Source organism: Prunus dulcis, chromosome 1 (genome assembly GCF_902201215.1).
Source record: "Prunus dulcis chromosome 1, ALMONDv2, whole genome shotgun sequence".
In the NCBI taxonomy this organism is placed as follows: Eukaryota; Viridiplantae; Streptophyta; class Magnoliopsida; order Rosales; family Rosaceae; genus Prunus; species Prunus dulcis.
The window spans coordinates 33,907,682-33,926,088 of record NC_047650.1 but is presented as its reverse complement, the minus strand read 5'-3'; the positions used below and the strand labels follow the sequence as shown (position 1 = coordinate 33,926,088).

The 18,407-nt window shown below is 39.5% G+C and overlaps 6 protein-coding genes across 6 annotated transcripts; 1 reads left to right on the top strand and 5 right to left on the bottom strand.

The window, feature by feature from the left end:
* Positions 1–124: 124 nt before the first annotated feature.
* Positions 125–1,900, bottom strand: LOC117626192 (protein HEAT INTOLERANT 4-like). The gene is made up of 2 exons (XM_034357848.1): positions 1,787–1,900; positions 125–1,348 (listed from the first exon to the last, which is right to left on the bottom strand). Exon 2 carries the CDS (start codon positions 1,340–1,342, stop codon positions 287–289), a length of 1,056 nt encoding a protein of 351 aa, XP_034213739.1. The 5' UTR covers positions 1,343–1,348; positions 1,787–1,900; the 3' UTR covers positions 125–286.
* A 775-nt stretch (positions 1,901–2,675) lies between these two features.
* On the bottom strand, positions 2,676–4,526 carry LOC117626183 (photosystem I chlorophyll a/b-binding protein 5, chloroplastic). Its single transcript, XM_034357837.1, has 6 exons — positions 4,275–4,526; positions 4,026–4,158; positions 3,641–3,753; positions 3,339–3,443; positions 3,099–3,187; positions 2,676–2,991 (listed from the first exon to the last, which is right to left on the bottom strand). Exons 1-6 carry the CDS (start codon positions 4,490–4,492, stop codon positions 2,849–2,851), a joined length of 801 nt encoding a protein of 266 aa, XP_034213728.1. The 5' UTR covers positions 4,493–4,526; the 3' UTR covers positions 2,676–2,848.
* A 345-nt stretch (positions 4,527–4,871) lies between these two features.
* On the bottom strand, positions 4,872–7,987 carry LOC117626171 (protein CYPRO4). Its single transcript, XM_034357827.1, has 2 exons — positions 6,182–7,987; positions 4,872–5,381 (listed from the first exon to the last, which is right to left on the bottom strand). Exons 1-2 carry the CDS (start codon positions 7,874–7,876, stop codon positions 5,085–5,087), a joined length of 1,992 nt encoding a protein of 663 aa, XP_034213718.1. The 5' UTR covers positions 7,877–7,987; the 3' UTR covers positions 4,872–5,084.
* Positions 7,988–8,561: 574 nt separating this feature from the next.
* LOC117616155 (pentatricopeptide repeat-containing protein At2g04860) lies at positions 8,562–14,410 on the bottom strand. Its single transcript, XM_034345380.1, is given in 5 exon segments — positions 8,562–10,624; positions 11,990–12,269; positions 12,455–13,260; positions 13,353–13,482; positions 13,611–14,410. Coding segments are annotated over 5 exon segments (3,327 nt in total). The 5' UTR covers positions 13,692–14,410; the 3' UTR covers positions 8,562–8,594.
* A 1,021-nt stretch (positions 14,411–15,431) lies between these two features.
* LOC117615920 (peroxisomal multifunctional enzyme type 2) lies at positions 15,432–16,450 on the bottom strand. The gene is made up of 3 exons (XM_034345101.1): positions 16,078–16,450; positions 15,932–15,992; positions 15,432–15,857 (listed from the first exon to the last, which is right to left on the bottom strand). Exons 1-3 carry the CDS (start codon positions 16,204–16,206, stop codon positions 15,673–15,675), a joined length of 375 nt encoding a protein of 124 aa, XP_034200992.1. The 5' UTR covers positions 16,207–16,450; the 3' UTR covers positions 15,432–15,672.
* On the top strand, positions 16,398–18,143 carry LOC117615919 (thioredoxin-like 4, chloroplastic). Its single transcript, XM_034345100.1, has 4 exons — positions 16,398–16,763; positions 16,948–17,506; positions 17,583–17,636; positions 17,717–18,143. The coding sequence occupies exons 2-4, from the start codon at positions 17,081–17,083 to the stop codon at positions 17,843–17,845; spliced, it is 609 nt and encodes a 202-aa protein (XP_034200991.1). The 5' UTR covers positions 16,398–16,763; positions 16,948–17,080; the 3' UTR covers positions 17,846–18,143.
* Positions 18,144–18,407: the final 264 nt, after the last annotated feature.

The window sequence follows — 18,407 nt, the reverse complement described above, 5'->3', positions numbered from 1 at the left end:
TTGGAAGAACAATTGAATCTGGTAAATAGCAAGCACTCAAGATTGCAATGGAGAAGCACCCAAGAGAAGTTGGGTTTTATGTAGTTCTTATTAGCAAAGGAGATCGTAACAATAAGTAGTCCAATTTAAATGAGGAAATAAAACCTTGTGTTGATATAATTTCCGATGAGTTCAAATCACAAAAAGATTACAAAAATTTGGACTAATTAAAGAACCCCATGAGCCTAAAGGTTCAATTACTGTAGCAGCAGTAGGAGGCACGGGCCAAACAAGGATGTTGGTGAAATCAGAGAACCTCATGAGCCTTGTTGTAGTACCTATTGATGTATGAAGCCTTAACAGCTGATATGTCAGGAGTATCCGCTTTTTGCACCGGATAGAACTTATAATACTTCAAATTTTCGAATGCTGCTTTAGCTTCCACACTCATTTTCTCAAAGGCTTGCCTGCGGGCTTCCTTTTTCTCTCGATTCTCTCTCTTTTGCTGGCGTACTTTCTCCTTGACAAACTCCATGAAGGCATCCTTTTGATCAGCAGATAGTTCCTCTTCTTTTATCCGATCATCGGCAAACTCCTCAACTTCATCAAACTGCCAATCAAATACGCAGTAAACCGGTGGATTTGGCTCTGCTGGGAAAAGTATGTCCACCTCAGTGCTCAGCTCAAGCTCCTCTTCCTTGATTGGCATCAAATATGGCAAGCAGTAATCAAATTTCTTTAGACGGTCTATCTTCATGTGCTTCAAAGCAGCCCTTCTCTGAGTGCATCCCAACACAAATATTTGAGGAGATTTTCGCCCATATTCCACAACTTGGCGGTCTCTCTTGTCCAGAGGAATATATGGAACCCAGTCCATCTTCATCTCTTTCATTGGAACTATTTCTTCAGTCTCTCTCTGAACTGACTTTATCCCAATTTTATCAGAAGGTGGGCAAGGAGATACAACAGCCACCACAATAGGTATGTAAACAATTTCCAATTTACCCTTGAAAGGAACTTGTTGAGGCTCCGTACCACCAAAGAGATAGACTTTGTTGTTCCCAATCCCAAACAGCTTTCCCCCCTCTTCAAATGCTTGTTCCAGATTTGAGAAATCCCACTTGAACCGGTACACCGCGTCCAATTGATCCCATTCTGTCCCAACAGGAAAAGCAGCCTTCCAGAGATCTTCCAAGTTGCGGGGCTCCTCCAAGTACTCTGGCTCGGATTCGGGGTGGGAGGCCTTGACCCGCTTTGATCGAGTGGTAGCCTTGCTGGGATGTTCTTTGTGGTTGTCTGGCTTGGTCGAGTTTTCCTTATTGTCTTCTCTCTGGCTGACCTTCCTCTTAGCTCCTTTCCTCATTGTATTCTACAAAGAGACAGACAAATATAAAAAATCAGGGCTAGGGACCTAGGGTTAGGGTTTGTAGTCTTGAGATGAGAACACAATCGAATAAATAGACAAACCAAGTTCTTGTGCAATTTTGCGAAATAATTTCCAGAACAATATCAGAGGAATCAATGACCTAACTTGAAACTTATATATCGAATATATAATGGAAAGCCAAAATCTGAAAAGGCACCCAAAGAGCAGTTTATCTCAAAATCAAAACATTCATCGCTTTATATACAGAATAAAACCTAATCCAAAGACAAAATCATTTAAAGCATCGTTCCCCAATGGAGCTAGGAAATAGAAAAACCTAGAACCCAAAGGAAACACAAATCAAAGAAAACCCAAAAACCCCAAATCAAAACCCAAAACTTCAGCAGAATACCATAAGGAACAAAAAAAAACAATACTAACCTGAGTTTGAATTTTGGATGCGAAACTTCTGCGCAGTCTGGCCTGTCTGAAGATTGAATGTGAAACTCAAATCAATCTTTCTTTCCTTCTTTTAAGACCATGGCTGGGATTTGAATTTTGAACGTCTGGTAAATTGCGTGAAACCGACGCAGGCCAACCGTTAGGTTTTTTCGTTTGGCCCGTTGGGCCTAACTTGGGCTTTACTAAACAAAGAGTCAGATATGGGTCTAGATTTAAGACCCAGAACCTGACACAGCAGCCTAATATAATTGAGCCCAACAATTCGAGATTCTTTTCTTTTTTTGAGAAGCTGTTGGAGATTCTTGAGTGCCTGTAACATCGATAAACAATCTCTTGTTTGGATGAAGAATTTGAAAATTACTTAGAATTCTAAAATGACGTAATTTAATTTTTCAATTTTCAATTTTTGGCAATTGAAGATTTCAGTGTTTGGATTTATGTATGTCAAATTTTGTAAATTGCACTATAGAAATTGTGAAATGACGCCTATTTTGGTGGAAATTAAACTCGGGAATTTGATGCCTTAATTTTCACGATTTTTTCCGTGCGTAATTTAATAAATTCTGAGCTTAAGATGCCAAACAAGAGAATTGTCAATTTCTCCTCTTATATTCCCAATTTTTAGCTCAATTATGCATTATTTTCCCTCCTCCAAACGGCATTTAGGATTTAGTGTTTACAAATCCACCTATATTATAATATATTTTATTTATTGATATTATTTTCTAAGACATGACCACGTCGTCTATCCTTATTTACACATGTGGATTAGTAATATGCGGCGATATTATGGACATACTCAAAATATTGCAGTTGTGCTTCTCTATGTTTAGACATTGTGATCCATGTCCAATATGCACAATCAACACAAGACCAAAGATGATGCTGGTATTAAAACAATACAATATCATTGGCACATAAACCAATGTTTGGAAAATCTTTCCTCAAAAGTGGAAGAGAAAGCCGAAGGGACTTATAAATGGATGTGCATTTCATTTCATCAGATTATATCTGATGCGGAAAACCAACTTGGATTTACATTTAAGAAGCAGAGTTAGCAAGAGTCTGAACAATGGTTCTGTGCCATGGGTTGGATAGGTGCTCCACAAGATTATCAATTGGTCCTACATGAGTAATAGAAGCTTGCACAAAGATGCCAAGCATGGCTACCATTGCAAGGCGCCCTGCAACAAAGATAATTTAACAACAGTCAAACTGGAAAACAAGAAAACTCATGAAATTGCAGAGATTTATTATTTTATAATAATAAAAACACTGAAACACATTGTACCATTCTTAATCTCTTTAAGCTTCCATTCATGAGCATTCTTGATATCTTTTGCCAGACCAAGAGGATTTAACAAAGGCCCACCAGGATATCTGATAATTTATAAGACACCACAAATCCATGTTAACTTTAAATACCTTTTTTCTTTTGGTGGAAGTGGAACCAACATGTTCTTGCTAAGATCATGGATTTACTATCTTAAAACTGAAGATGGTAACTTTGTTCTGAGTCAAATAAGATTACCCAGGTTCTAAACCTTCTAGTGCAGCTTCCAATCCGAAGAAGGAACCATCTTGGGCTTGAGATCCAGGACTCTTGAAATCCATGTATCTTTTAGTTTCAACAAATCTAAACAGATCAGGAGGAAAGCAGAACATAAGTAGAGCTGCAAGCATGAAATCACAAGAGAAGATAGAAAACTCTCTTTAATGGTAAAATGTGAATCATTAAACTGTTTTCTGCATTATGACTTGCGCTCTTGATTTGATGAAAAAAAATTTCAGTAAATCATCAAGGCAATGGTTAAAACTGGGTAGAGAATTTACCCCATCAAGATTAGTTGGACAAGGAACAGAGTTTCTGTATTGGCAAAGCCAAATTTTACTGCACCTGCTTTGTACCAAACTGGTATACTGAGAAGCCCTGTTACACGCAGTAACTGCAGCAAAGTATTAAAATGATCATCCACATTGCAAAAACATGACAAATTGATAAAGAGTTTAGAAAAAAGAGAGTTGTTTTTCTATTTTATCCACAATGATTGCTATGTTTCAACTCCATATATACATCCTACACATTGGCCTCAAACTTTTCATCTACAATATGTGGTAGGCATTAACGTCAAATAATTGAAATTTATGTGGACGTTTCTATTGAGTTCAAAGCCAAAAAGAATGAAGCGATTGAAAGACGAGGTTTGAAACTACTGACATCTGTTAGAAGAATTCCTGCAACTCCAAGCATTGCAAAGCGAGCATGAACCAGCTCTGCCTGCACATACCACCTCAAGCTTTCCGGGTCCTCCCCAAGCCCAAGCGGGTCAAACCCAAAATCCCCAGCCAAGCTAATTGAAAAGACGAAATTTCCCTCCGGAGAGAGACACAGAGGGTGAAGCTAAACAAGGGGGGAAAAAAGCCATAAAAAATGAAACCAATATGAACAGCTTCTTGAGGGACTTACCTTCCATCAAGGTAGGGTGGGGGGTCGAGCCCAGGGAGCCATGTAGGGCGCAGCTGGGCATGCGCCACGTGTCGGGCAAAACCTTGAGGTTTTGCTGGTTTGACATGCCAGCAAGTGTTTGCTGCACCAAATGAGTGCTTCAGTACGTTCTTATCAGAAACAAAGGATAAAGAGCATGGCTGCACAAGGAAACCTCTACCCCCCACTGCAGCTGCCATTTCTCTGCTTCTATCTTTTTATCTCCAGCTACTTTACTGGAACCACGTACACCACCAGGTCCACAAATTTTCATGTATATATAACTAGGTAAAAATAAAAAATAAAAAGAGGGTCCACACAAACATAACATTTAGCAATTAAGGATAGATTACAAAAACACCCCTGTGAAAGGGAAAATGCTGGGTTCCTGCACTTAGCAATTAGAGGCTGTATTGTAATAGACTGATCCATTCATATCATCTTTAAATTAGCAGGGAGGGTTTGAGGCGGATTTGATTTTCACAGTCAATTAGTTTGAGGGGGTTTTGGTTTCTGTATATATTGAAACAGAGCAAATCGTGCTTAATTAAGAATTACATCTAAAGAACATGGAACCACTTGCAAATCATTAGATCAACAACATATTCCATTAGACACTGAATATCACAAGTCATGATTACACGTTGTTCCAAAAGTGAGTATAATTAGACATAATTCATTACAGAAGCTTACCCTAATCGAAGAACATAAAATACAATTTGGAAGTTCTAAACAAAGTATTTGAAACTTCATCAATGCAGCAAAGAAAGCTGAAAGCAGATGAAGGGTCATTCATGTCTCTGAAAATAATCGCCTACTGGATATGCTGAAGGAGCTAACTTTCATTGGGGTTGCAATCACAAGTGGCGCCTCAGGTGAGTCGGTAACTGCAAATTTGTCATGCATGAAGCGACTGTCAACAATGGAATCATCCTTAAGGACTATCTTGTAGCAATAGCAGCTCTTCAAGCCCTCCTGGTGGCGGTAGCACTCATGTGAACCATCCTTCACCTGTTGAAAGTTCCAAATCACACTAAACTTGCCCACAGTTGCAACTAAATGACGCTCCTGCTTCCCATTCTCAGTGACCTAAACAATAATTTTAAACAAGATCATCACCAAACTATAAGAAAAGACAAGCTGAGTTCACAAAAAGATGTACTGTGTGTATTATTAAATGAAAATACATAAATAAACAGACCTAAGCTCAACTTCATTTGGTGAACCCCCACCCACCCACAACTCATTATCTTAAAAAAGGAATGACATGCTATGCAAGGACAATGTTCCAATCAACCAAAATCAGTCCTAACATCATCAAAGTACAGAAATCCTTCAAAAAATCATGCAAGACAACGATCTTGGACGCACTTGTTCTCAAATCTTCCTAAAGTCATTAGAAGCAAATAAAATTGGGCATTATTAGAAGTTATATCCATCCCATTACTATGGAAAAGATCCTGATTGAGAATTAGTTAAATCAACAGAAGAGCAATCAGAGTTCTTGATCTACAAACTACTAGGGCAATAAAAGGCAAAAAGGGTCAGAAAAATTAGTTCAAATCCATCAGAGGACTACCTGGAGAAACCTGCTAAGTAAAACCAATCCCAGCCTCCCTCTTAAGTAATTAAACAATAAATGGAAAAAAAAAAAAAGGGAGCAGAATAATCAGGAGCACAGTCAAAATACTTTTGCACCCTAACTCGTAGATCACATGTACTTTCTATTATTGCTATTTGTATTGAGCAAACCCGTCCATTAAATCATGCAGATTAAAGTAGATAGATTCAAATATTTTCAGCACCACAAAGAAAAGAACCAATAAATACATGCAAACTCCCACACAAAAACAGATAATATTTCTAACAGACTGAAAACGTATACTTACCCACGAAAACTGAGCATTACGAAACTTATTATTAACACCAGCTAAATGTGAATCCACAGCACTCAGCTTTAACAGTCTTGGAGCTGAAATTCTATTCCCCATACGCCCACCAAAACCAGTCTTTGTCTTCCCATCCTTATCAGTAAAGATGGTGCAGATGAGGATCAAATAGGTGTCAGTTGTGCCCAAAATCCACTTCCCATCAAAGGTAACATCCACATGAGTAATAGGCGATCCAAGGCCTGGAAAAGCTGTTTTCGCCTGCCTCATCGAACTGTTCGAATACAACCGGATCTTCCCATCAAGGGACCCAACAGCAATTGAGCCATCACCAGTGCTAGCAAAGCACTGAAAGTTAGTCCCTCTGGAGAACTGATGCCCTTGGTTCCAATTGAGAACAGGGCCACTCGCAGCTGCAAGGTCCTGAACCATCCCTTTCCTATCACGCATATCCCACCGGCAAAGCCTGTTATCATCCAATCCCAAAAATGTTGATCCCGAAGGGTCCAACTGTGCTCCCTTACTGTCATTTGTTATATCCCTCATTGTAACATCAGTCCCATCTTTCCCAAACTTCCACTCTGTAACAACCTTCCCAGTTTCAATATCAAACTGATGGAGACCTGTTGTATGAGGCTTCCCTTCATTCATAGGACTCATAAGGAGCATGTTGGTCTCGGCCTTCATTAGCAGAGCTTTCCTAGGTGTCGACCGTGCCAAACTCGAACCACCTCTATAACCTCCATCATCAAAATTGACATAAACACCTTTCCCCTGAATTCCATGACTAAAATTCTTAACAACCTGAATGCCAGACTCCCCCACCAAGAAACTATTGTCCAATGCACCCAATGCCAAGCTCTGTATACCACCATTGGAAGCCTCCTCAAACTCCTCTCTCAAGTCTTCATTTGCTCTCAATGGTGTTGCGGAGCCTGGGCTCTTCGATAAACTATCATCTGCATCTTCCCACACCGAATCATCAGCCACTTCCGGCTTTGCCCACCCAAGAAAATCTTTCCCATAAACCTTAACCCTGTTCTCATCTGTGGCCTCATACCTATACGTGTTCTCGAACAAACAATCTTTGTACTTTGCAACAAACGCCCTATAGTCCTCATCAGTATAAAACTTCATTGCCCACACACCTCGCGTTGGTGCGCAGGCAATAAAATCAACACGACGTTGATCTCCATTCAACTGCATTTCGTCCGAGACCTTAACTTTTGCCCGAATCTTGTCAGGGTCACCAACACTCAAAATCCACCAGGAATCCCCGCCTTCCTCATCAGATTCGTCTTCTTCCTCACCATCTTCGTCATTATCAATTTCCATTCGAGAGGTCTTTCTAAAAGAGTAAGAAGTGAGCTTTTCGGAGGTTACCCATTTTCCTTTGGCTTGAGGGGTGTCTCCAGCAACAAAATGGTAGAGCTTGACCGGATTTTTGACATTTGGGTTGTACTTGAGCTTCAAAGCCTTGAGCATGGCGTCTACTTCGTCCACCGACGACGGGGTTTTGGGCCCACGCTCCGCCGATCTCCGACGCCTTTCCTCGACACTTTCTTCTACGTCCTCGTAGATCTCTTCCTCTTCACTCTGCTCTTCGTCAGAATCTGAAAGCTGAGGATCTTCGCGGCTGGGAGCCCCACCCATTGTCGTAGCTTTGCCTTTTGTGAAAGGTAAGAACTGGAACATGTATGCAAAGGCGGAAAGTTTTTTGGCGTCTCAACTCTCAACAGTCAACAGAGATGGTATTTGAAGTTCAAATTTGAAATTTGAAATTTGAAATGGGAGCGCTATGCGGTTTTTAGGGTTTCTGAAAGTGAAAGGTTTGAGAGGGTAATAGGCGATTGGGTGGAACGGATTATTCCTAAATGGGTCGGATCTTGGTCTATTTGGGCTTTGCCCACAAGTTCATATTAAGCTCGGCCTAATTTAGAATAAAGAATTATTTTTTAAAATTAGAATAAAGAATTTGAATATAAAACCAATTTTTTCATGTCACGCATTCCATTTTAATCATAAGTAATATGTGCGGATGTATTTTCAAATAAATTAATGAGAACCGAAGGAAGGTTTAACGACTATTGAACCATCTATGGTCTAGTTAATGAATTGAAGTCCTCTCGAAGACAGTCTATTTTTATCTTTCCTGGAGAATCGTTTTGAATGAAGGTTGAGATGAATTGATATGAGATTCATATTTTCTAAGTCTTATTCAAGAGAAATTATTATGTTATAATTGTAATGTAACATAACATGACATGTCGATGTAGTGTTAATATTCACACAAATTATAATATTACGGTTACACAATAATTGTTACTTTTAATGAAGTCCACAATATTTATATCGGAGTATTTTTCATTTTGAAAATATGGAAATGACCGTAATCAGGAGTCAGGACTAGCGATTAATATAGAGAGAGTAGAGGTTGCCAAGCATTTGCATTCAAACTAGACTTGCTCGAGCTTAAGTTTACATTCATGTCTTCCAATGAAGTCATCTCAATAACACTAATTCCTGAACAGCCATCCCCTCCACTCTCTCTCATCATCTCCCTCACCCTAGCTACTTCATCCCACATTCCTTTAACCGCATAAAGATTTGACATCAACACAAAGAATCCACCATTGTTACTGTCCAAGAAAAACAACTTTCTGGCAACATATTCCCCAAGCTTCACCTCTTGATGGATGCAACAAGCACTCAGCAAGGTTGCCCACACTGCGAAATCGGGCTCCATTTCCATATTTCTGATGAACATTAATGCCTCCTCGAACAAGCCAGCACGACCAAAGAGACCAACCATGCAAGCATAGTGTTGCAAATCTGGCACCATGTTGAACTGTTCCCTCATGATTTGGAAATGTTTTCTTCCCTCCTGAACAAGACCTCCATGAGTACAAGCCGCTAAAACTCCCAAAAAAGTTATTTTATCAGGCTTTATCCCCTGCTTTTGCATTTCTGAGAAGCAAGCAAGAGCTTCATGTTCTAACCCATATAAGCTATAACCCGAGATCATTGAGTTCCATGTTGCCAAGCACGGTTCTTCGATGCTCTTAAACACCCTTTCAGCATGCTCTATTCTTCCACACTTGATGTACATGTCTATAAGAGCAGTTCCAACAAAATCTTCCACTTCGAGATTGTTTCTTAGGATATAGTTATGAAGCCTCTCCCCAAATTGCAAGTACCCAAGCTGGCAACAACCTGATAGTAAGCTAGAGATGGTAATGGCATCTGGACTGTGTCCAGACATTTTCATTTGGAAAAAAACCTCTAGGGCATCACTTGGCCTTCCAGCTTGTACACAGCCCGATATCAAAGAATTCCAACTAATCAATGTTTTCTCATGTATCTCAGAAAGTAAAGAGAAAGCAGTTTCTATCTTGTCAAACCTCGAGTACAGGCTTATCAACCCATTTGCAACCAAAGAATCAGCACTCAACCCACTCTTTAGCCCATAAGCATGAAAAGCAAGTCCAAGACGAAAGTCCATGGGATCTTTCATCCCATGAAGGATGCAAACCATAGCAACTGCATCAAGCTTCATTTCTAACTGCTGCAAGTGAGCAAAACACGACATCACCTGAAACAGGTCACCTTTCTCAGTATAGCTTGACATAAGTGCAGTTAGGGAAACCAAGTTCTTCTGAGGCAATGACTTGTAAAGAAGTTTGCCGGATTCTGTGTTCCTGCGTGTTGCATATTGGCAAATTAATGAAGTAATTACAGAAGCATCATTGACAAGACCAGTTTTAGTGGCATGACAATGGGTAGACTCTGGATCGGCATTTGCTGACAGAAGGCTTACCATGGTCACCAGATTGGCTGGAACATTTTCCTCTTGCATTCGTTTAAAGGCAAGCACTGCCTCATCAAAGAAGCCATTTTGTCCATAAGCACCAATCATAGTATTCCAAGAAACTACACTCTTCTCAACTATCTCCTCAAACAAATGCTCTGCCGCCTCCAAATCTGCACATTTAGCATACATTGAGGTAAGAGCATTCTTCACATGAGAATCAGAATAAAGGCCCGCCTTAATTCCAAACCCATGAATAGATTTCCCTTGAGAAACCAACTCTTGCCTACCGCAAGATGGAACCAAACTAACCAAAGTCGTCTGATGAGGAAAAAATCCCTCTTTACACATTTGAACAAAGAGTTTCAACGCTTCAAAATCACACCCATTTCGCGAAAACCCACAAATCAACGCATTCCAAGAGACAACGTCTCTGTCAGGCATATCATCAAACAGCCTATGAGCATTTCTAACACATCCCAGTTTCATATACAAATCAAGAAGAGCAGTACTCACATACATGAATCGGTCAACACCCGATTTTAGCAAGTGGGTATGAATCTGATTTGCTTCTCTTTTAACATTCAGGGAATTTAAAGCTGGGGAGGAGGAAGAAGAAGAAGAAGAAGTACAGGCTTTCAGGAGCAAAGAGAAAGTGAGGTCGTTGGGCTTCACATTGTACTCCAACAACTGGCGAAAGAGAAGCAGCGCTTGCTTTCGATTTCTGCTTTCAATGTAGGAGTTTAACAGAGAGTGCAAACAGGGAAGGCTAGGCTTCGTAGAGAGACCAACAGAAGAGGCCAAGTTCATATTCTGCTGTTTGGCGCCAGACTTTACAGTTAGCGTGCACAGCTTCTTTTATAATTTTGCTTATAAGTTGGTCAACCTTCTTGACTTGTATTCAATCAAATCCCCAAATAAAAAGCACAATTTTATAAAAATAAAAATAAAAAACACAATTATATGTAACATATTTTTCTGACCACAAATATAAAACTTAGTTATTTTTTGGTAGGATATAAAGAAGTTTTAGATAATTTGATTATCACCAGATAATTTAATTGTAAATCCCTTTAAATTTAGATTGGTTTATTAATACAAATTTGTTTATTTAAGCGGGTTTCTTGCACATACTATCAAAATGCCATTAAGGTTCAAACTTGAGACCACTGAACTGCAAATCAAACCTCTTTTACAATGGACTAGACCCGTTAACTGTTTATTTAAGTTACAATATCCTGAATAGGGCTTATTCTAATCATAGTATTAAATGCCGATATTTTCGCAGATATTTCGGCGAAAATATCGTTTTTTTGGGCAGACGATATTTTGGCACATAACCTTCTATTTATCGTCAATATATCGATAATTTCGACAATATTTTCGAGGATATTTCGGCTGCGATATTTTCGTTCAATATTCTCTTTCAAATGGTCAATATATCGCGAGATGAAATTTCAAAAATTAAACATGTAAAACTCCCTCACCTGCGCATGCTGGGGCTCGAACCCAGCCCCCTTGCGAAGTTGGCAGCCTCTTAACCATTGCACTGGTCGTCAGTTTGTGTTTATTGTCTATGTAATCTAATATATATAATAACTAATGGCGAGCTGGTTTTAAAATGTAAAATATTGTAGTAAATTATTATATATAAATGATTGTGGTGTGTTTAATCTTCTTTCATTAATTACTACATATTTTCTACACTCACAGTGTTTGTCAGCTCGCTATATAATCAACTTAAATTAGTTAAATCCATCATGCAATGCATTTCCTTCCAATTTTTTGTGATAAACTAATATATAATTGATTAAATAAGCATCCTCCAAAGTTCCAATAAAAATTTCCAAGTTTTTCTTACAATTTCCGTGGTTTTTATTCAATTTTTATCGATATCGATAATATCCCGATATTTCCATCGAAATTTCCGTGTTTTTGGACTACCGATATTTCCGATATCACCGATATTTTAAACCTTGATTCTAATGCATAAGCGAAACAAGCTTTCTTCTTTCTAGTTCAATTTTTCTCCCAAACAGCGAAGTCTTGTCCACTGGTGGCAACGTGGAAGTTTGACTTTGTGGGATCAAGGTCTCCAAGGCCCAATCTTGGCCCAATCTTCATGATAATCTTGTCATCAATGTTGGCCATATATAGATCAGCCTCGGCAGCTAAAATAGTCACACTGCTCCTGGAATTTATTCCATTCCTTGCCCTAATTGCAGTCAAATTGCGTATAGGCTCCTTTGGCCACCCCCAGTCAAAGAAGTGATCATAGAACTACATCCAAACAAATGGTTTAGAAATGAAATATCAACCACATTCAAGATTTACATGCATTTATGAAACCTATTATCTAAATTCATAATCTGACAACATATATAACCTACATATGTTGTTAGACGATATGACGAGAGAACATTTCCCTATTCAGTAAGATGACATGATTGATATGTATTACTTACTATGCTTGGGGTCCCAGGATGGGTGAGAATGTAAGCATATCCAAGCAGGACTTTGTCATCTGGGAAAGGCAAAAGTCCCTGAGACCAAGTGTCATGATTGTCAATAAATGTTACAGCACTTTCTGGTTTGATCCCAATCAAACCTGGTGGTTTTCCATTAGAATCCTTGAGCCTCCATAGCTCACCCTCCACAGCAACATTCAAGATGTACTTGGTTGTCAAATCGAACGCCGTGACAACGCCACCAGCAGCCTCGATCCAATTCACTATTTCATTCCTATGTGCATCTTGGTTCTGGTCAAGTTTGCCATCCTGCCCTTTTGAAATGTTCCCACGCCAATACTCAGCAACTGCAAATTCTGGTGAAGTCTTTTCCATGTAGAGCTTGGTGAAGCTGGAGCCATATCCAATCACATAATCCAACCTCCATCCATCAAACCCTATATCAGTTTTCAACCAATTCAACCAATCAGAGAGCTCGGTTTGTAGCCTTGGATTGGTGTGGTCCACATCAGCAGTGTAAGGAAAGTTGTCCCCTGTGTCTGGATTTCCAGTTCCAAAAGGATGGTCATTGTCATCTCTGCAGATCAATGAGGCATTGAAGTCAAGACGTCCGTCTTCTGTTCCACCTTCAAAGATGCTCCATATTCCATTATCGTCTTGTTTGACAGCTGATCTGTGGTTTAACACAATGTCAGCGATGGCTTTGATTCCCTTCTCATGCATAGTAGCAATCAGGGACTTCAATTCGTCCTTATTTCCGTAGCTTGATGCATCGAGATCGTATAGCCTTCCCGGGTCGTATCCTGATCGTATAGTGTCACATTAATTTAGCACAAAAGTTGGAATCTGTAGCATTTTCCGTTAACCAAGTAAATAGATTAGTAGAAGCAAGTACCCTCAGTTCCATGAGAGTGAGAAGGAGGAGGAAGCCAGACATGGGTAATTCCAGAGCTAGTGAGTTCGGGAATGGTGGTCTTGAGGGAGTTGTACCATCCTCCTTTTTTACTTGAATCCCAATTGAACCCCTACCACATTCATATGATGTCATCAAGTTCTTGAATCAACACTTAGAACCATGTATAATCATGGACGCATATAAACAAGTGGGCATATGAAATATAGGGGGGAGAGAGAGAGAGCATGGCTTAATTACCTGAAATAACACAGCTGGAGTTGCGAAGGAGGGCAAACGAGAAACGCAGAGGCAAAAGCAGAACGAAAGGAGAAAATTCATATTGCCTTTCGAAGTTGTATGTGCAATGGGATGGGTTGGATGGCATCTTATATTCGTATCTGGTTGAGTTGAATTTACCAAATGGCACACAAGTTGGATGCTTCATGGTTCTAGAAATGAAACACAGTCGAAAATGACCGGCTGAGATTGAACCACAAGATACCATGGAGGAGATAGCAGAGAAAAGTCAAGGGAGACGAATGAAGATGGACAAGTCCTAGAAAGACGACGGAACAAGATATACACTGAAGCAAAAAATTCAACGCGTCATGCTGTATACTCCTCCAAGTGCAATCAGTTTTCTAAATGTTAGGCACAGTTTATGAAAGTGACAAGCAATTGAATTGGAGGCATTGCATTTAGGACATTGGACAAGAACTAACCGTCGTCGCTCCGCACATTAAGGCTCAGATGCTTTGAAGCAGCTTATTTTTAAAATTCTGAATGAAAAGGTGTTTGGTAAATCAAGAAAAAAGTGCTTTTTTTCAGAAAACTGGCAGCTGTTTTTAGAAGCAGCTCAGATGCTGCTTTTAAAAGCTGCTGTGGATGGAAGCATGCGGAGCTCTTTAAGGAATGTTTCAATATGCCCGTATTGTCCTCGTTTATTTTAAAAAATGACGTGATTTACCCTCTTCATTTATCACGATCGGATCTTCATTCCCATCTCAGTCCTCTGTTGCTCTCTTCCCGCTCTCCATTAATCTCTCATTTTCCAACCCACCATCCCTACTCACAAAACAACCCAACCCAACCCAGCAACTACACCCACCCAGATCTGTTTTCTGGCGTTGAGCCGAGGAGATCTTGAGGTGAGGCGCGGAGGCGGTGGCTGGAGGTTGACGGGACAGAGGGTGAAGGGTGTTTTTTAAATTTTAGGATGGGGGAGAAAGGGATAGACTGGAGAAGGGATGATGAAATTCAATGTGCAAAGGCACTACCAGGCATCTCTTGGTCATGATGGGTGGGGTTGGGTTTGTGGGTAGGGATGGTGGGATGGTGGTGGCTGGGTTGTTGTTGTGCCTTTGTGCTGTTCGTTTGTTGAATGAAGAGGCTGAGAGAGAGAGAGAGAGAGAGAGAGAGAGAGAGAGAGAGAGAGAATAATAGAGAAGGGTTGAGAGTTAACAAAAAAAAAAAAGAGGGACTTTTAACCTTCTCAAGTTTTTTTTAATAGGTGTATATTTACTATTAAGATTATTAAAAAAATTGTAAAGCAACATAAATATTAATTTCATTATCATACCCTTTTCTTCATTATACAAACGTAACAGCACTTCTAGAAAAAAGTTTACTAAATGCTATCACACTGTTTTTCATCCTCACAACATTTTTCCGAATCACTATGACTCTAGGTAACAACACTTCTAAAAAAAAAAGTTACTAAATGACACTGCTTTTTATACTCTCAATACTTTTACTAAACGCCCTGACTCTAGGAAAAAGTGATAGTTCTTCTAAAATGGATAAAATGGATAAAAGTGATACTCTCAATACTCTCAATACTGACACCAAAGCTTTTGAGATAAAATGGATCCACGAGCCTCGTCCCATCTGATCAGCCAACTCCAACCTAGTATCCAACTCACCAGGATTTCAAATTTATAGTCGAGAATAAATAAATAAAAAGGGGTGACTTTTGGCAGCCTAGAAAAATCTCAAGCCATGGCAATAAGCAACGCAAATGACCAAATACAGAGCACATGAAAATGGATAACATAACAGAAAGATCCTCAGAATCAGATATGATTGAAGAAAGAAAGCTTGTTATTGGCAGCTTATTGCACTATGTATGAAATGATGAAATGATCATGCATATATCAAAAGGGTACAAGCTTTAATTGATTTCTAGCTTCTCTTAATGGAAAGCTAAAATTCCAGTTCAAGTTCCCTACTATTTTCAGATATTCATTTGAAGCAACCAAAGCAAACAAGGCTACGCCTAAAAATGCAAACTTTATATCTGGCGGCCTCTGACTCGGAAGCCTCACATCTTGGCAGGCTTGGGGAATATGTCAGGAGTAAATTTTGTGGCTGCACTCAGACTGCCCTTGATCTTCATGGCACCCCTCATGAAAGCAACTTGTGGGTTCATCTTGCCCAGCGCAACCTTCACAAAATCATCATCCTTGAAGGAAAAAGTTGCATCTGGCTTCCCTCCTTCATATGGCCCTGAAATTCAAGATATGTAGTTTCAGTAATTAAGCTCAAGTTAAACTCAGCTAATCAAAATCAGAAACCCTAACCTTTCTTGACCTCCCCCTTCTTGAGATCAACGGTGAAAATCACCTCATCAAACCCAATTTTCTGCGGTTCAATTCAGAAATTGTGAGAAAAAAGCGGTGAAATGGAGTTTTAGGCATTTTGGGGAGGGAAGATTGGTGGGGCCTACCTTGGGGGCAATGTTGATTTGATAGACGAGGCCGATCTTCTTTGTGATTTGTTTGCCGGCATCAGTGGTCAAGTGCTCTTTCATCAGCTCCAGCAAGCTCTCCGACTTCAGCTGATTGCTGCTCCCCATAGCTTCTCTATTTCTCTATCCGGTTACCTTGTGCCCTCGCAACTACGTCGTTTTTATCATTCAATTCCAGAGGAGATATTAAATAATTTGGTCTGGTTTGGTTGGTTTGGTTTGAGAATTTAATTGTCATCAGATTCAGATCACGCGCGAACAAACCGCGCCTCACAGTCGCTAGCATGGCAATTTGGCAGAGATCAGATGACGGACAAGGCACGCATTCCCATAACATTGTTTGTTGTAATTGGTCTTGATGACGTCATAAATTGGATTATATTTCCGCTAGTTTGGAAATCGGTCGCGCGTACGAAAGTATAATCCTACACGCTCTTTCTGGTTCTGGGTAGAGTTTGGATTCACTCTCAGCCCATGAAAATTACGAAGAAGCCCATTAAGCCCATGTAAAATACGAAAACGCCCATACTGGGCTTCAGGGCCATGATTGAAAGCCCAAAACATGAGCTGATATGGTTAATGATGTCGTGTCTTCTTCTCATTCGTAGCATAATTCAGAATTCAGATATGGCAATTGGAGCCTCACTTCTCATCAACTGCCAGAGGTAAGCCTCTCAACTCAACTCATTCATCTCTTTGATTTCAGTTGATATTCTTTCCTCTCTTTTTTTCAATTCAAGATTGCAGAACCATATCCTTGAGACAGATCATAATTTTGGAGCTATTTGTTTCATTATTTTTTCTCTTTTCATACCGGTTTTCCACCATTTCTATTTGTAAATGTCACAGGTTGAATGTATTTTTCTGAACAAAAGGCCCTGATGTTTTCACACTCAACCAGTGGAAGACAATAGAAATTTAAGAATGTGCTGAAGATCAATAGCTCATCCTGCAAATTAGATTAAGTTTGTGTTTCGTTCCGATGCAAAGTCATACTATTCTATATGGCAAGGCCAGAGCATCATTCAATTTTGGAACAAAACCAAACCCAAAACTTGGTTCAACAAGTCCCTCTGAATTTCCCACCATAATTCCTGGGAGAACACATGTTAGATCATATCTTATTAGGGCCAAAATTCCAAGTTGCCACGCATTCGAAAGAAGCGTAAACCAAGCAGAAATGACTGATGAAGATGATGATCTGTGTCCAGTTGAATGCGTTAGAGAATTTAAGACTGACGAGGAATTGTTCAGAATTCTCGAAACGGCCAAAAAAAGGGGTTCTTTAGTCGTCGTAGATTTTTTTCGCACATCATGTGGAAGCTGCAAGTACATAGAGCAGGGGTTTTCAAAGTTGTGCAAGGGAGCTGGCAATGGAGAAGCCGGAGTGATCTTCTTAAAGCATAATGTGAGTATTGTGCTTTGAGTTTTTCAGTTACCAACTCAAGACATAATCCTAAAAGCCCTAGTACTAATTACTGCAGGTAATTGATGAGTACGATGAACAATCCGAGGTTGCAGAGCGACTTAGAATTAAGGTAACTTTCTTTGATCAACTCTACAAAGTTGTCTTTGCGTGCCATTTCTAAATTGATTAGGATGGGATGAAATGATGCAGACGGTGCCCCTCTTCCATTTTTACAAAGATGGGATTCTCTTGGAGGCGTTCCCAACCAGAGACAAAGAGAGGATTAATGCAGCCATTAGTAAATACACATCGCCAGCATCCGAAGAAGATGATGCTTGAGTTACATTAGTTATAGCAATCCAATCCCCAACATATATATAGGTTATAAGATAAGTGCTTTGGACTCATTTGTGGATTGTAATATATTGGAGCTCCGATATGTTGGATGAGATTTCATTACTTTATCTATATACAAATGATGTCAAAGTCTTACTGGCGCCAAGTGTGAAGGAATGCTAGACGTCTGGTAATTTCTTCTCGGACCAAAATAAAATATCCCATTAAAGCTTGAGACAACTTGTGAATTTCCCTTATGGCGAAAAGAATTGGGAAGAAGTTATTAATAATAGATTACCGAGAGAGAGGTGACATAGGGATCGTACCATTCAAAACTTTTTTTTCCATGCTTTTTCCAGAGGTTCGGAGAAAGCTACAATCAATAGGACTCTCCTAATCTTTCCTTTCCGAAAGGAAAAACATGAAATTTTTTTTTTTTTTTTTGGCAGGGATTTTTGTCATTGTAATTTGTATGGTGATAAATGATGTAAACATATTAAATTTTAGTAACATTCATATTAGTTTCTCATTTGAATTTTCAATTGGTCACTAATCTAGAAACTTT